Here is a 16,859-nt window from a genome sequence, read left to right as displayed (position 1 = left end):
CTGATCACATTGTTTACATTTTGTGACACATTACATTGTTCATTTAACTGATCTCACATGTCTGATGTTTCATATTTGATCCTTAACTACGTCTGATCTCACTTTTATCATTTCTTATGTCACTTCTAACATAACTGATCTGATCCCATCCCTGATCCCACATGTATGATTTCACATGTCTGATATTTTTACAGCTTACATATCTTATCGTAAACAGTTGGATTTGCATCTTTGATGTTTTACCGGTCTGATGTCTCAGTTCAGAACTTAGACAAATCAGATTTCTGTCTGATTTCAGCTGTCTGATCTCATGGTTGTTTCTAACCTCTATGTAATTGGTTTAACATTTGTCTGTATGATTTCTCACATAATTAACACCGCAAAGGCGCTTTTTGCTTTGACTTCTTGTCTTGTTTCTAGACAAGATATCTAAAAATTCTTAAATCAAGAAACATTTTCAAGTAAAAAAAATGTTTTGTTTTCAGAAATATTAAGTGAGTTTTTCCTTAAAACAAGATAAATAATCTGCCATTGGGGTACTTAAAATAATCTTGCTTTCAGTTTGAAATAAGTTTATCTTGCTTACCCCACTGGCAGATTATTTACCTTGTTTTAATGTAAAACTCACTTAATTTTGACTTATTATCTTAATAAAAAAACATATTTTTACTTGTATAGAAACAAGACAAAAACTGTGAGACAAGCATTTTTGCAGTGTATATATCTGATCTTACGCACAGTCCATTTGTTGATCACCTGTGTAATAAATCTGGTGATCTCGCATCATGTGATCTCCGAAACCTGTGTCTCAGACATCTGATCCCACACATCTAATCTGATCTCACGTTTAAGATCACATATTTCCCTCACCATTAATAAGGTTAACTAGGCAGGTTAGGGTAATTAGGCAAGTTATTGTATAACGATGGTTTGTTCTGTAGACCATCGAGAAAAAATTATAGCTTAAAGGGGCTAATAATTTTTACCTTAAAATGGGTTTTAAAAAATTAAAAACTGCTTTTATTCTAGCCGAAATAAAACAAATAAGACTTTCTCTAGAAGAAAAAATAATATCAGACATACTGTAAAAATTTACTTGCTCTGGTTAACATCATTTGGGAAATATTTCAAAAAGAAAAAAAATCAAAGGGAGGCTAATAATTCTGACGTCAACCGTATATATTATGTATTGCATGTCTGATCTCTAATATGTCTATATCTAATCACATCTAATCTGATCTCAAGTTTAAGATCACATATTTCCCTGTCTCTCTCTCTTCACGTAAACTACAATCCTCAATTTAGTTCATCCTTCATGTTAATGAGTCTTGTTTCTTGCTGTAGGTCTTCCTCTTTGCTCTTTGGGCATCATGAAAGATGCTTGGGAACGGCTGCGCCAGTGCATCAGTCCTACCACCGTGTTGTGCCCAGGCGGAGGAGGCACACCCATCCTGGCACAGGTCTTCCATTTCCTGTGTGGGAGCCTCCTGCGAACCTCCCCTCTGATGGACAAAGATGGAGGCACACACGCTGATCCTAAAGCCATCACCGTAGCCATGGCACAGCAACACCAAAGAGCTCAGGTGGAAAACTCATAGCTACAAATTCAGGCTTTAATAAAAAAAACAATCCACTTTTAATGTTATTTTTTTAAATAGGCTCATTTTAAAAGTCACCTAGAGTTAAACAAGTTAAGGTGTACCATTTTTTTTTAATCCATTCAACTGATGTCTGTGTCTGGCAGGAGCACTTTTAGCTTAGCTTAGCATAAGTCATTGAATCTGATTAGACCATTAGCATCTCACTCAATATATTTTTTTCTCTTGAAAGCTTGACTCTTCTGTAGTTACATTGTGTACTAAGACTGACGGAAAATGAAAATAAGCTATTTTCTAGGCTTGTATGGCTATAATAATAATAATACATTTATTTGTAATGCACTTTTCTTAAACTACAAGGCAAAATACTAACAATACAAGGCAAGCAAAACAGCATAACAATATAAGATGCAACAATAAAAATATTAACTATAAGATGGAATAAAAACCCCAAGGTTACGCACCTGGGTAGAAGGAGACAGTTGAACATTATCAACCGCAAGTGCGAAATCCTTATACCTAACCCTAACAGGGGCGCCGCTGAGGGGGTGTGGGGGGTTGGGTGGAGTTGGAACGATTCTAAGGGCCCATGCATTTAGGGGGCCCCCAGAGACATTATCAAGCCCCCCCCACCATTTTTTTCTTAATGACATTCACAGATGAATTGTTCACCACAAAACTAGCAATGTGAGCTAACAAAATCAACACGGTTAGTTTTCATGTGTACTTTAAAGTCTTAAATTTGACATGGTCAAATGTGGGAAAACACCCCACTCGCATTCTGGCGTGAAAATAATGCAACTATTCTACAATGGCGGCACCAGACGCAATCAATTCATCTCCTATGAATTGTCAGTCATTGATATGCACCCCACCCCCCCACCCCCTCCCGCCAATTTGAGTTTGAGACACCTGGTCTGAAGAGATTCAATGATCTATGCTAAGCTAAGCTTAAATTGCTCACACCAGACCCAGAGATCAGTTTAATGAATTAAAAAAATTATACATTTGAACTCTAGAGGACTTGTAAAAATGTTTAAAAACTATAAATGAAAAGTTTTTTTTAAAAACAAATTTTTTTTTATTGTTGTGTTCCATTTAAACTAAATGGGAAACAAGTATATAGGTCTTAAACCTGTATGAACCGGAAGCTGCCATTTTTTTATTTATTTATTTATTTATTTATTTTTCATATTGTGACATAGTTCCTAGAGAAAATAGAATATTAAATGAGAAAACAGTAGGTGTGGCTCGTTTTTTTCTACTGTAAGCTGATTGGATGTAGTAATATAGGCATTTCATTTAGAAAGATTGGGAATGGGTTTGGGGAGAGTTATCACAACCTAACAGTCACGTCCTCACCATTTCTGTTTGTTGTCATAACTGACAACTGAAGGGGCGTGGTTAAGTATGTTAGCCACGCCCAATACCTTAGACAGACAAAATCTGAGAATTTAACTGAAACAAACAAGAAGTGCATTTATTTTTTTTATTTTAGTTTTAGCATTTTTTTTCTTAATGACATTCACAGATGAATTGTTCAACACAAAACTAGCAATGTGAGCTAACAAAATCAACACGGTTAGTTTTCATGTGTACTTTAAAGTCTTAATTTGACATGGTGAAACAGAAATAACTGTTGTTTTTTTCCATTCGATACTAGTTAAAGTGCATTAGAATTAATCATGCATTGACCTTCTTTTCAGGTTCGTTTGGAGGCTTTGTGTCAGATTTCCTCGTTCCTGTCAGAAATGGAGGAAAAGAGTGTCGGCTCTCTAGCGCCTCCACGTTTTCCAGGCCTCCTGCAGTCGGTGCAGCTACAGTTCCTCTCGGGCTGCTTTGGTCTGGGAGCCCCGATCACCGGCAGTTTAGCGGCTCCTAACAACAAAATTCACCATTACACCGTAAGTGTACACACATGCCATGAAAATGTGGTGTTTGCATGGCTAACGATCAAATCCTTATGGGTGATACAGGTTTTCATATTGAAGTAATGTTTTTGTGTGCAGGCTGGGACTCAGTCGGCTCCTATCAGTGTTCAGAGAGAGTTACAGTGTGCAGCTCATATGCTCTACCAGCAGCTGGTGCGTGTGCTCAGACAGAAGGTGGCACTAGAGAGAGAGCAGGCAGGTGGGTAATGCTTCTCAGTCTATATATAAACATATATTCATTTATTCATTTTCTTTAGGATCAGTTCCTTTGTTCATCAGGGGTCTCCACAGCGGAATGAACCGCCAACTTATCCAGCATATGTTTTACTCAGCGGATGCCCTTAAAGCTGCAACCCAGCACTGGGAAACATCCATACACACTCATTCACACACATACACGATGGCCAATTTAGCTTATTCAATTCACCTGTACCACATGTCTTTGGACTGTGGGGGAAACCGGAGCACCCAGAGGAAACCCACGCGAACAAGGGAAGAACATGCATGGTCCACACAGAAATGCCAAATGACCCAGCCGGGACTCGAACTAGCGACCTTCTTGCTGTGAAGCGACAGTGCTAACCTCCAAGCCACCGTTTCGCCCTATATATTTATTATATATAATATATATGTTATTTATTTATTTATTTATTTATTTAATAATAGTAATTATTTATTTTATATAATTTTTTTATTTATTAATTTTATTTATTTATTAAACCACTTTATTTAAAACTTTATTTGAATATTGACTTAAAAATTTACTTTTTTAAACTACCATTATACAGATTATAAAACACCATGAAAACTATTAAATGCTAAATAAATTTTACTTGTTTACTAAATAAATAATACATTTTACTTACATTTATGCATTAATTTTTGTTTTTCTTTCAGTGTCATGCATTTTTTATTAAATAAATAAATAAATAAATAAATAAATAAATAAATAAATAATAATAATATGAATGCATCTTAATTATATTAATAAAAAACTTTTACATTATCTATTTTACAAAATGTTATAAATATTCTACTGGTCAATTTAAATACATTTTACTTTGTAATGTTTTTGAAATGAGGCTATTGTGTTCACAAAAGCATCAATAAATAACAATTAAATAATTTAAATAATTAGAAATATGGTGGACAGTAATATTTTGAAAATAAAATGCAATATTCACTATTATGTATTTTATTTCAAATTGTTTAAATTTTGATGTGTTACTGTGTGTGGAATACTGTGTGTGGATACTGTGTATCTCTTAATATTTAAGTGTGTAAACTTTTTATTGATCAAGTTGCGGCACAGCCATTTTCAATGTTGACAATAATAAAAAAGTATATGTATTATTGAGCAGAAAGAAGCGTTTCAGAAGGATTTGGGAAGAATTACGCGTCACTGAAGATTGTAGTAATGATGCTAAACATTCTGTTGTGCATCAGATTTAAAAATCTTGACTGAATTTCATAGCTTGGCGTCATCATAGTACTTAAATAATACACCAGTAATTTATTAGCTTTATAACCAATATGGTTTAATTCCTCATTACAGTAAAAAATTTTTAAAGGTCTCCATTTATTTATAGACCATATAGGGTGGGGACACTGTTCTGGATAGACTGCTGTGAATACATTTAGTCTTTAAAGAGTTTTTTTTTTTTAACTCTTAGTTATGTTGAAAAATGTGTATGTATTCGACTAGGTTTTGCTTGGTTGACATTTAAAATATGTGTCTAAGAAATAACTGTGATTTAATTTAATTGATTTATTTTTTTGATGCGGGAAGTAAAAATGTGGACCAACCAGGCCATTAGAAAAAAAAAAATCCTAGTGCCCTGTATAAGTCTGAAATTTCATTCATACTGGTCTTAAAAAGTCGTACATTTGACTTGGTGAAACCTGCAGAAGCGCTGTTTTAATTAAATAGTGATTTCCCATATGTCTGTGTCTTTTTAGGTTCTTATCAACACCTGCTGTTAGCCACAGTCTTCGCTCTCAATTTCCACTATCAGCCGGTGGATCTGGTGGTGATTATTAAATGTGGCGTCCTGGAGATCTTGTCCACGTTGACTGATAACACCTGTGTGCTGGTGAACCAGCGCTGGCTCGCGGCCTCCATGTCCGGACACATGCAGCTAGGTGGAGCCGTCAAACTGGCTGCTGCCAGACTCCTGCAGATCTTCGCCATCGCTGCCAGGTTAGATTGATTGAATACAGAATGAGAGAACGCCTCATGTGAAGTGCTCTGAAAACTATACAGATTATAAACTGCTAGAGGATCATGTTTCATTATGCTAACACATGCGACACAACAAGAATCCAGCTACAAGCAATTTGACTGTCTTTACCAAAACACACACACACTCCTATTGTATTTTTTCCTTTTATGGACGTCAAAACGTCAATTTTTTCCAAAAATATATTATTTTGAGTTTAATAACAGAAAAAGAACTCAGACGGTTTTGGAACCACTTGAGTGAGTAAATAGTGAGTTTTATATATATATATACATACACTGTAAAAAATGCAGGGTTCCACACAATTCATTCATGTTGTCCCAACACAAATTGATTAAGTTAACTTAACACTTTTATTAAATCTGTGTAGATTAAACATAAAAAAATAAAGTTGTCCCAATTAAATCTCAAGAATTGTGTTGATTCAGCTTATTTTAAGATTATTTTATGTATGTATGTATGTGTATATATATATATATATATATATATATATATATATATATATATATATATATATATATATATATATATATATATATATATATATATATATATATATATATATATATACATATATATATATATAAAAACCAGGTACAGTCAAAAAATATAGAATACACAGTTTTAAATTGTGGGAAAAGTATAACGGTCAATATGGCGAATGAAGCTCCGCCTTCTAGTACAGAGGCCAATCATCGATTACCATAGACTGAGGATTCTCCGGGGGAGGGGCTCAGACCAGATGTGAGTTTCTGCAGATTTTGTGTGATTCAAATGTTTAGAAATGAAACTAAAGAAACAAATGTTGTCTAATTTTATTGGTGATTCCTATTTTTAAATTTAACTATAAGCTTGACAAGCAATTTTTGAGACTTTGATGTTTACCCATTCAAGCAGAATGTCTGAGCATACTGCCCAAGTGGCGTTTCAAAGATGCAGAGTGAAATAACTTGCCTTAAAGGGACTTTGGCACAGTTCAATTTAAACGTGTATCTACTTGTTTAGGGGGTTTACGAGGACATGAAAGTGTATAATGACATTGGTATGACCATCTGTAGTTGTACTCTTTTAAGGGTGCTTTCACACCTAGACGTTTGTTTCGGAACCTGCCTCATTTGCCCAGTTAGCGTGGTTCCTTTGTCATATGTGAATCCAGCAATCGCAGTCAGATCTGCCCCAAATCAATCAGTCTGAGATTGCCTGAATGAGGTGGTCTCGCCTCAATTTAAACGAACTCTAGAGCGAATTGATTGCAGTGAGATGGCAAAACGATCCAATGAACTAGCAAATCATAATATATCACGGTGTATTATGGTTAAGTAATAGGCATATATATATATATATATATATATATATATATATATATATATATATATATATATATATATATATATATACACACAGCTAATAGTTATACGAAGAGAGAATTATGAGTACTATGACTATTTTAGCAGAATGTGAAAGCATGCTGAAATATTAACGAGAGCTGTTTATCCGTTAGGAAATTGACCGAAATTACCATTGCATAACTTTTCCATATTTTAATCTTATGATATTTTTTTTAGGCCTATTGTTTTATTTATTTCAACATTGATCTGCTTCATGATCTGACTGCAGTCTTGGTTCATCTGTTATTTCGCTCTATAATTTAAGCCTATAATTCATAATTCTAGTCAACTTTTTTTTATAAATAGATTGATTCAAAAGATAACAAAAGCTGACAACTGAGAAGGGGCTGTATATAAGAAAAGTCTTACCTCTTTGATTTGGTGACGATGTCTGTGGGTGTCAAAATGAAAATGCACATTTTCGCTTGTGTGAAATATATAGGAATAAGATAATGTCTTATTCCTTATCATCATAGATTAAAATAAATAACAGCTGAGCGGAATCCACAGAAAAATAAACCTTGAAACTCTGACCAATGTGAGGAGAGTTTACTCGCACGTAACTTGTTTTAATTGTTTTGGTCAGTTTAGAAACTTTGCTGTGTAAAAGCGGACCACACCAAGAACAAAAATAAACATTGTAGCGATTTTAATCCCTGTTTTGGAACAAAACAATCGATCTACAGGTTTGAAAGCACTCTAATAGATTGTTTATGAAGACATGCCTTGTTTCCTCATAATTCTAAATTATTAAAAATCATACTTAATGGGCTTAATGGATATTCAAGATTGACCACAGGGTTGGGTTTAGGGGTAGGGTTGTGGGGTTAGGCCATATAATAAGCGGTTTTTACAGTATAAAATACATAATGTTTCGTTAACCGTAAATACAAGTGTTTGTGTGTGATCCTTATCTTCATCACATTGTAGGAATGTGTATTCCCTCAAGTATAGCAAACCCATTTTGACCATGTTTTTAGTTCCCATGAAGATAACTGCTCATAAATCTTCTAGAATTAAGTACTTTGAAAATGTGAAACTGCAAAATGTTTTCTGTGAGGTTTGAAAGAGGAGAGAATATACAGTCTGTACAGTATAAATATCATTACAGCTATGGGAAGTCCCCATAAAACAATGTATATGTGTTTCCTCCAGTTCCTGTGAAGAAGCCTTGCCGCTGGATGTGTCTCAGGCACTCATGGATGTAATGAGCGAGCAGCTGCAGGGGTTGTTACATGCAGTTTACCAGCAGGAGGTGCTAGAGAGGAACTCTACAGAGAGCATCCCAGAGGAAACACCAAAACAAGAAAGTGAGTCATTACATGACAAGATTCAGCTTTGTCTGTGTTTATTTGGAATGAAATATGTGACTGGCTTTTAAAATTCTGTGTTGAATTATTAGTAGACATATAAATATTATTTTTTATTTAAGGTGCAGATGTGGTTCGCAGTAGCAGCAGCAGGGTTGTGGAGTCCCAGCTCGCTGATTTTCTGGTCTTCCTAAGGCGTATTTGTCACTAAGGGTCGCCAAAAGAGTGTCTGCTTTTGTCAAGTGGATCGATCCACTGATGACAGTTATCTCCTACAAATGCAGCTCAGGAAATCCACGTTTCTACAACCTGAGGACAAAGCTGCTGGCCTTCCACATTCTAGAAGCTCTTCTGCCTGCCTGTGCGGACCCTGTCATCATGAAACAGGTGAGAAAGGAAGTGTCTTTTAGTTCGTTTTTTGTTCACTCAACACTTTAAACACTTTATTTAGACGTCAATGAAAGCATGTTTCAATTCATTTTTGCTTATTTTCAGATTGTTGAACAATTATTTAGCCTTTTGGCCACGTACATGTGGGAAGAACCCATGGCTCTGAGGAAAGCTGTAGATAGAGAGAGAACTGAAAGCTCTGAAAAGGTATTTGTTGCTGTGTTTATCTGTTGTGTGCACATTTCACACAATTATATATTTGTTTAATTATGACTGATGCTTTATTTGTTCTAATTTGTTTTCCAGGAGAGTGGAAGTGAAGATGAATGTATTCCCATTGGTGATTTCTCTTTTGATCCACATAAACTGATCTGTTGTTCTCTGGAGAGTGGGAATGTACTTTCTCATGGGTCCGGCGGAAAAGGATATGGTTTGGCAACCACCGCAATCACATCTGGATGCTTCATCTGGAAGGTACCAATGCAAAATACATTCACAGGTGTAGTCTATGTTGCCCCTAGCCAAAATATTGCTTAATCATATTAGCGCATACTCATAGTGTGTTAAACCATGTTAACAGTATGCAAACTGACTCTAGATACATAACAATGTTGTAACTCTAGCAGTGTGTTACATAAGTAATGTTGGTATTGTGTTAAATTGTGCAGTTTGGGCTGGATTGTGCTACAAACATGTTAGCAGCGTGTCAACTCTTGTATGTTAAAATGCATGTTGTGTTGAATAGTTGGAAGAGTGCTAACAATATGTTAGAAATATGTTTATTAATGCTATATTATGCTATATTAAATTGTGTCATGAAAATGTTAGCAACATGCTAAACATTAGCACATGCATATAATGTGTTAAAACATGTTAGTAGTATACTAAATCATGCTAGAAACATGTTAAACCCTAGCAGTCTGTTAAATAAATAACATTAGCCTTGTGCTAATATGTGCTTTGTGAGATGAATTATGCTACAGACATGTTAGCAGTGTATTAAATAACATTAGTAGTCTGCTAAAATGCGTGTCATGTTGAATTGTGGAAAACATGCTAACAGTATGTTAGAAACAAGTTATCTATGCTAAATAGTCATAAAAATGTTAGCAACGTGCTAAAACATGTTAACACATGCACATAATTTGTTAAAACTTGTTAGCAGTATACTAAATCTTGCTATAAACATCTTAAAACAATAGCAGTGTGTTACACAACATTAGCTTTATGCTGATATGGAATTAATTATATTATGCTACAAACATGTTAGCGGTGTGTTAACATTAGAATTCGGCTAAAATGCATGTTATGTTGAATTGTTGGAAACATGCTAACAATTTGTTAGAAACATGTTAACAATGTTAAATTGTGCAATAAAAATGTTTGCAACATGATGAAACATCAGCAGATGCTCAAAATGTGTTAAAATATATGTTAGCTGTATACTAAAGCAAGCTAGAAGCATGTTAAAACAGTAGCAGTGTGTTAAATAACATTAGCCTTGTGCTAATTTGTGCTTTGTGAGATGATTTATACTACAAACATGTTAGCAGTGTGTTAAATAACATTAGAAGTCTGATAAAATGCTAAATTGCGTTTTAAAGATGTTAGCAACATGCTAAAACATGATAAAACTTGCTCAGTGTTTTGCAACATGTTAGTAACATGCTAAAACATGTAATGGCTTGCTCATAATGTTATAAAACATGTTAGTAACATGCTAAAACCGGTAATGACTTGCTCATAATGTTTTAAAACATGTTAGCAACATGCCAAAACATGTAATGACTTGCCCATAATGTTTTAAAACATGTTAGTAACTTGCCAAAACATGTAATGACTTGCTTATAATGTTTTAAAACATGTTAGTAACATGATAAAACCTGTAATGACTTGCTCATAATGTTTTAAATAATGTTATTAACATAATAAAACATGTAATGACTTGCTCATAATGTTTTAAAACATGTTAGTAACATGCCAAAACATGTAATGACTTGCCCATAATGTTTTAAAACATGTTAGTAACATGATAACCTGTAATGACTCGCTCATAATGTTTTAAAAGATGTTAGTAACATGCTAAAACATGTAATGACTTGCTCATAATGTTTTAAAACATGTTAGTGCCATGCTAAAACGGGTAATGACTTGCCCATAATGTTTTAAAACATGATAGTAACATGCTAAAACATGTAATGACTTGCTCATAATGTTTTAAAACATGTTAGTAACATGCTGAAACATGTAATGACTTGCTCATAATGTTTTAAAACATGTTAGTAACATGCCAAAACATGTAATGACTTGCCCATAATGTTTTAAAACATGTTAGTAACATGATAAAACCTGTAATGACTCGCTCATAATGTTTTAAAAGATGTTAGTAACATGCTAAAACATGTAATGACTTGCTCATAATGTTTTAAAACATGTTAGTGCCATGCTAAAACCGGTAATGACTGGCCCATAATGTTTTAAAACATGATAGTAACATGCTAAAACATGTAATGACTTGCTCATAATGTTTTAAAAGATGTTAGTAACATGCTAAAACATGTAATGACTTGCTCATAATGTTTTAAAACATGTTAGTGCCATGCTAAAACCGGTAATGACTTGCCCATAATGTTTTAAAACATGATAGTAACATGCTAAAACATGTAATGACTTGCTCATAATGTTTTAAAACATGTTAGTAACATGCTAAAACGTACTGTATAATGACTTGCTCATAATGTTTTAAAACATGTTAGTAACATGCTAAAACGTACTGTATAATGACTTGCTCATAATGTTTTAAAACATGTTAGTAACATGCTGAAACATGTAATGACTTGCTCATAATGTTTTAAAACATGTTAGTAACATGCCAAAACATGTAATGACTTGCCCATAATGTTTAAAACATGTTAGTAACATGATAAAACCTGTAATGACTCGCTCATAATGTTTTAAAAGATGTTAGTAACATGCTAAAACATGTAATGACTTGCTCATAATGTTTTAAAACATGTTAGTGCCATGCTAAAACCGGTAATGACTTGCCCATAATGTTTTAAAACATGATAGTAACATGCTAAAACATGTAATGACTTGCTCATAATGTTTTAAAAGATGTTAGTAACATGCTAAAACATGTAATGACTTGCTCATAATGTTTTAAAACATGTTAGTGCCATGCTAAAACCGGTAATGACTTGCCCATAATGTTTTAAAACATGATAGTAACATGCTAAAACATGTAATGACTTGCTCATAATGTTTTAAAACATGTTAGTAACATGCTAAAACGTACTGTATAATGACTTGCTCATAATGTTTTAAAACATGTTAGTAACATGCTGAAACATGTAATGACTTGCTCATAATGTTTTAAAACATGTTAGTAACATGCCAAAACATGTAATGACTTGCCCATAATGTTTTAAAACATGTTAGTAACATGATAAAACCTGTAATGACTCGCTCATAATGTTTTAAAAGATGTTAGTAACATGCTAAAACATGTAATGACTTGCTCATAATGTTTTAAAACATGTTAGTGCCATGCTAGAACCGGTAATGACTTGCCCATAATGTTTTAAAACATGATAGTAACATGCTAAAACATGTAATGACTTGCTCATAATGTTTTAAAAGATGTTAGTAAAATGCTAAAACATGTAATGACTTGCTCATAATGTTTTAAAACATGTTAGTGCCATGCTAAAACCGGTAATGACTTGCCCATAATGTTTTAAAACATGATAGTAACATGCTAAAACATGTAATGACTTGCTCATAATGTTTTAAAACATGTTAGTAACATGCTAAAACGTATAATGACTTGCTCATAATGTTTTAAAACATGTTAGTAACATGCTGAAACATGTAATGACTTGATCATAATATTTTTAAAAAATTTAGTAACATGCTAAAACATGTAATGACTTGCTCATAATGTTTTAAAACATGTTAGTAACATGCTGAAACATGTAATGACTTGATCATAATATTTTTAAAAAATTTTGTAACATGCTAAAACATGTCAGCAGTCTGCATAATCATCTTTAAAGCATGAAAGCTTTGTGATAACACATTGTAACAAAGAGTTAAAAACATACTAGAAGTGTGTTAAATCATGCTAGAAACACATTAACTATTTGACAAGCTAAATCATGCCTATATAGCCTTATACCACAGTGTGTTAAATCATTCTGAAAACATGCTAACATGCCACCTGTGTGATAAAACATGCAACACTATAAACTATCATGAGTTATCTTAAACATTCAGGCCAGGCCTCTCAAAATTGGTCTAAAAACTTTACAATTTGTGTCTTTTGCACGTTAGTTTTATATCACTAAGGAGAACAGAGGAAACGAGGGTACGTGTATCGGAGTGTCCCGATGGCCCATCCGAGACTACAACCATCGCACCACCACTGACATGTGGCTGTACAGGGCCTACAGCGGCAGCCTGTATCATGGTGGAGAACTGGGTCGAGCCCTGCCCTCCTTCACACAGGGCGACACCATCACCTGCATCCTGGACATGGAGGCTCGAACCATCTCCTTCGCCAAGAACAACAGGGTCAGTGTGTGTTTTTATAGATTCAACAACTATTTAACACATACCCGTATGATTTACTACCGTTCTTCAATTTACAGTAACTTGTGGATTACAGTGACAAACAAAGTGGTGCTTAATTTAGAAACTAGTTCTACTTAACAATGCCATGACATTTAAATGAAAAGATTAATTAACTGAAAGGGCAACACGGTGGCTCAGTGGTTAGCACTGTCGCCTCACAGCAAGAAGGTCGCTGGTTCGAGTCCCGGCTTGGTCAGTTGGCATTTCTGTGTGGAGTTTGTATGTTCTCCCCGTGTTGGTGCTCTGGTTTCCCCCACAGTCCAAAGACATGCCGTATAGGTGAATTGAATAAACTAAATTGATTAAACCTAAACATATGCCAGAATAGTTGGCAGTTCATTCCGCTGTGGCGACCCGTGATGATTAAGGAGACAAAACCAAAGGAAAATGAATGAATGATTTACTGAAGAGTGTAAAGCCTACTGAATCATTCTAATTATCAACACTGCTGAAAATCTGTTATATACATTTATACAGTAAAAACAGTGAGCCATAATGGGTAAACATATTATAAATATTATACTCAAATATGATACCTATCTAAATTTAAAAAAACGTTATTGCATTTTTAAACTTAAGATTAAGAAGAAATGGATATATTTGTCCTATTTACATGTATTTTTCTGACATTTATGTAAATAAATTAACTTTAGAAGAAATATGCACGACTGATCTACGCACAAATAATTTAGAAAAATTAAGAATTATTAAAAAGTGAATATAAATTAAGGGCATCACAGTGATGCAGTGGGTAGCACGATCACCTCACAGTAAGAAGGTCGCTGGTTCAAACCTCGGCTGGGTCAGTTGGCATTTCTGTGTGGAGTTTGCATGTTCCTTCCGTGTTCACGTGGGTTTCCTCAAGGTGCCCAGATTTCCCTCACAGTCCAAAGACATGTGGTTTAGGTGAATTGAATAAACTAAATTATCCGTAGTGTATGTGTGTGAATGCAAGAGTGCATGGGTGTAAGCCGAAAAGAAAATGAATAAATTAATTAATATGAATTATATAAAATTAATTAATCTTCATATTAATATTTTTAAAAAACTATGTATTTACAATCTTTTTAAAGATTTTTAAATGTGCACTGTAATAAATTCTGGTTGCCTTAAATTTTTAAGCTGAATCAAATTAACCTTATGAGTCCATTGAACTTATATTATGTTAAAATGACTTAAATCATTTTGTGTAACTTATAAAATCAAGTTAAAACATGATTAACTTAGAATAATAAATTACAATGACCTAAAAACATATGCTGTCAGGACTAATTGATCATATAATGTTTTAGTGTATTATTGCAATAAAATAATGTCTTTATTTATGAAATCAAGACCTTTACTACATTATATCTAATGAGTATTTCATGTATTTTCAAATATTGTCATGTAAAGTGAAGTTTTGCACCTTTAAATAATTGAAGTCAAACTTTATTATTGTTTTATTTTTTGTTTCGCAAATTAAATGTTTCATAGCATTTTTTAAGGAAAATCTATGCAAAAAAAAATCTGAGCTATCAAGGTGAGACTGCCGTATCTAGTATGAACGAAATGTCTTATCTGCAGATATTTAAAGAAATCTTTTTAGGGCTATGATTATGCTTTAAATTTAACTCCTCTAATGACATAAAAATATCCTTATGGAGGAGAGAATATATCCTGTATATTCCCAAATTAATGCTGCTACCAAATTGAAAGATAGAATTCTTTTGTGTTTTAGTTTAAGCTTTATTACTACAGAAAATATTAACTAGCAAAGTGTTAGGACGTTTTAAAACATGCTTGCAGTGCGTTACATTTTGTTTAAAAAAAAAAGGTTTAAATATGTTGGCAGTGTGTTGCATTATGTTAGCACTGTGCTAGAACATGTTAAATCGTGCTTTCAACATGTTAGATTTAGTTAAAAACAAGTTAAAATACATTAGCAGTATGTTAAATTATGTTAGTACGGTGTTAAATCTTGTTAAACATGTTAAAACCTATTAGCATTTGTTAAATCATAATATAGTAAAGATGTTTGCAATATATTAACCATTATAGCAGTGCAAGAAACAGGCAAACTATGTGATGAATTGAAAAAAAAAACATTATGTGCAATGAAAAATTTAAACAGTAAAAAAAAACTTGAAATAAAAATCTTTGGAGAAAACTAGAGTTATTGTGTTGTGATTTAACTGTTTTTATGTTTATAGGAGCCCAAGTTGGCGTTTGAAGGAGTGGACGCCACTGAGCTTTACCCGTGTGTTCTCTTCTACAGCAGTAACCCAGGAGAAAAGGTCACCATATACTCCCACAAATATATGTCATGCAGTTTAAATGAAAAATAAACACCATTTAAAAATCTGCTTGTTAAAAATAAACACGCAAAGTTACAAATCAACTGTTTATTTATTTATTTATTTATTTATTCATTTATTCAATTATTTATTCATTCATCTATATATTTATTTATTTTGTTTAGTTAGTTTACATTTATTTTTTATATCTATTTATCTATGAATGAATGAATGAATTAATATGTTTATCCATCTTGTTACTTATTATTTATTTACTGATTTATTTATCTGTTTATCGGTCCATTCACTTATTTATGTTTTTTTTATAAATTGGACAGAAAATAATATCTAATGTTTTTAATGTAAAATGTTTTTTTTATTTATTTATTCATTTATTTATTAAAGAATGAATAGATGTGTGTATTAATTAGTTAGTTAATCTGTTTATCTTTTTATTTATCTATTTATTTACTTATCTGTTTTATTTATTTATGTATTTATTTATTTACTTATCTGTTTTTATTTATGTATTTATTTATTTACTTATTAATCTGTTTAGTTACTTATTTGTCTATCTATTTATTTATCTATATATTAGTTTCCTCTGTTTTATAGATCTATTTATTTATTTTTACTTATTTATTTATTTACTTATTTGTTTATCTGTTTATCTATTTATTTACTTATTTATTTCCTAAATTGGAATAAAAAAATCAAATCTTATTTTTTAAATGTAAAATATTTATTTATTTATTTATTTATTTATTTATTTATCTATTAAAGAATGAATGAATAGATGATAGATCTATCTATCTATCTATCTATCTATCTATCTATCTATCTATCTATCTATCTATCTATCTATCTATCTATCTATCTATCTATCTATCTATCTTTATTTGTTTATTTATTTACTTATTTATCTATTTACTCATTTATTTATTTATTTATTTATTTATTTATTTATTTATTTATTTATTTATTTATTTATTTATTATTATTATTTATTCATTCCTTTATTCATTCATGTATTTATTCATTTATTTTTTTTATCATCACTTATTGAATTATTAAGTTGCTATTATTGTGTA

At 32.4% G+C, this 16,859-nt stretch overlaps 1 protein-coding gene across 1 annotated transcript in view; it reads left to right on the top strand.

The window, feature by feature from the left end:
- The window catches only part of LOC130214395 (probable E3 ubiquitin-protein ligase HERC1), a 153,684-nt gene that overhangs the window by 56,474 nt on the left and 80,351 nt on the right, over window positions 1-16,859 (top strand). Inside the window, 11 exon segments of the mRNA XM_056446064.1 lie at window positions 1,345-1,583; window positions 3,305-3,502; window positions 3,608-3,728; window positions 5,489-5,729; window positions 8,313-8,467; window positions 8,590-8,667; window positions 8,670-8,854; window positions 8,963-9,064; window positions 9,164-9,331; window positions 13,193-13,432; window positions 15,685-15,768. Of these exon segments, the coding sequence (XP_056302039.1) occupies window positions 1,345-1,583; window positions 3,305-3,502; window positions 3,608-3,728; window positions 5,489-5,729; window positions 8,313-8,467; window positions 8,590-8,667; window positions 8,670-8,854; window positions 8,963-9,064; window positions 9,164-9,331; window positions 13,193-13,432; window positions 15,685-15,768 (1,811 nt within the window).

Source organism: Danio aesculapii, chromosome 21, assembly GCF_903798145.1.
Source record: "Danio aesculapii chromosome 21, fDanAes4.1, whole genome shotgun sequence".
Classification (NCBI taxonomy): domain Eukaryota; kingdom Metazoa; phylum Chordata; class Actinopteri; order Cypriniformes; family Danionidae; genus Danio; species Danio aesculapii.
This window is presented reverse-complemented; position numbering and strand designations above follow the sequence as displayed.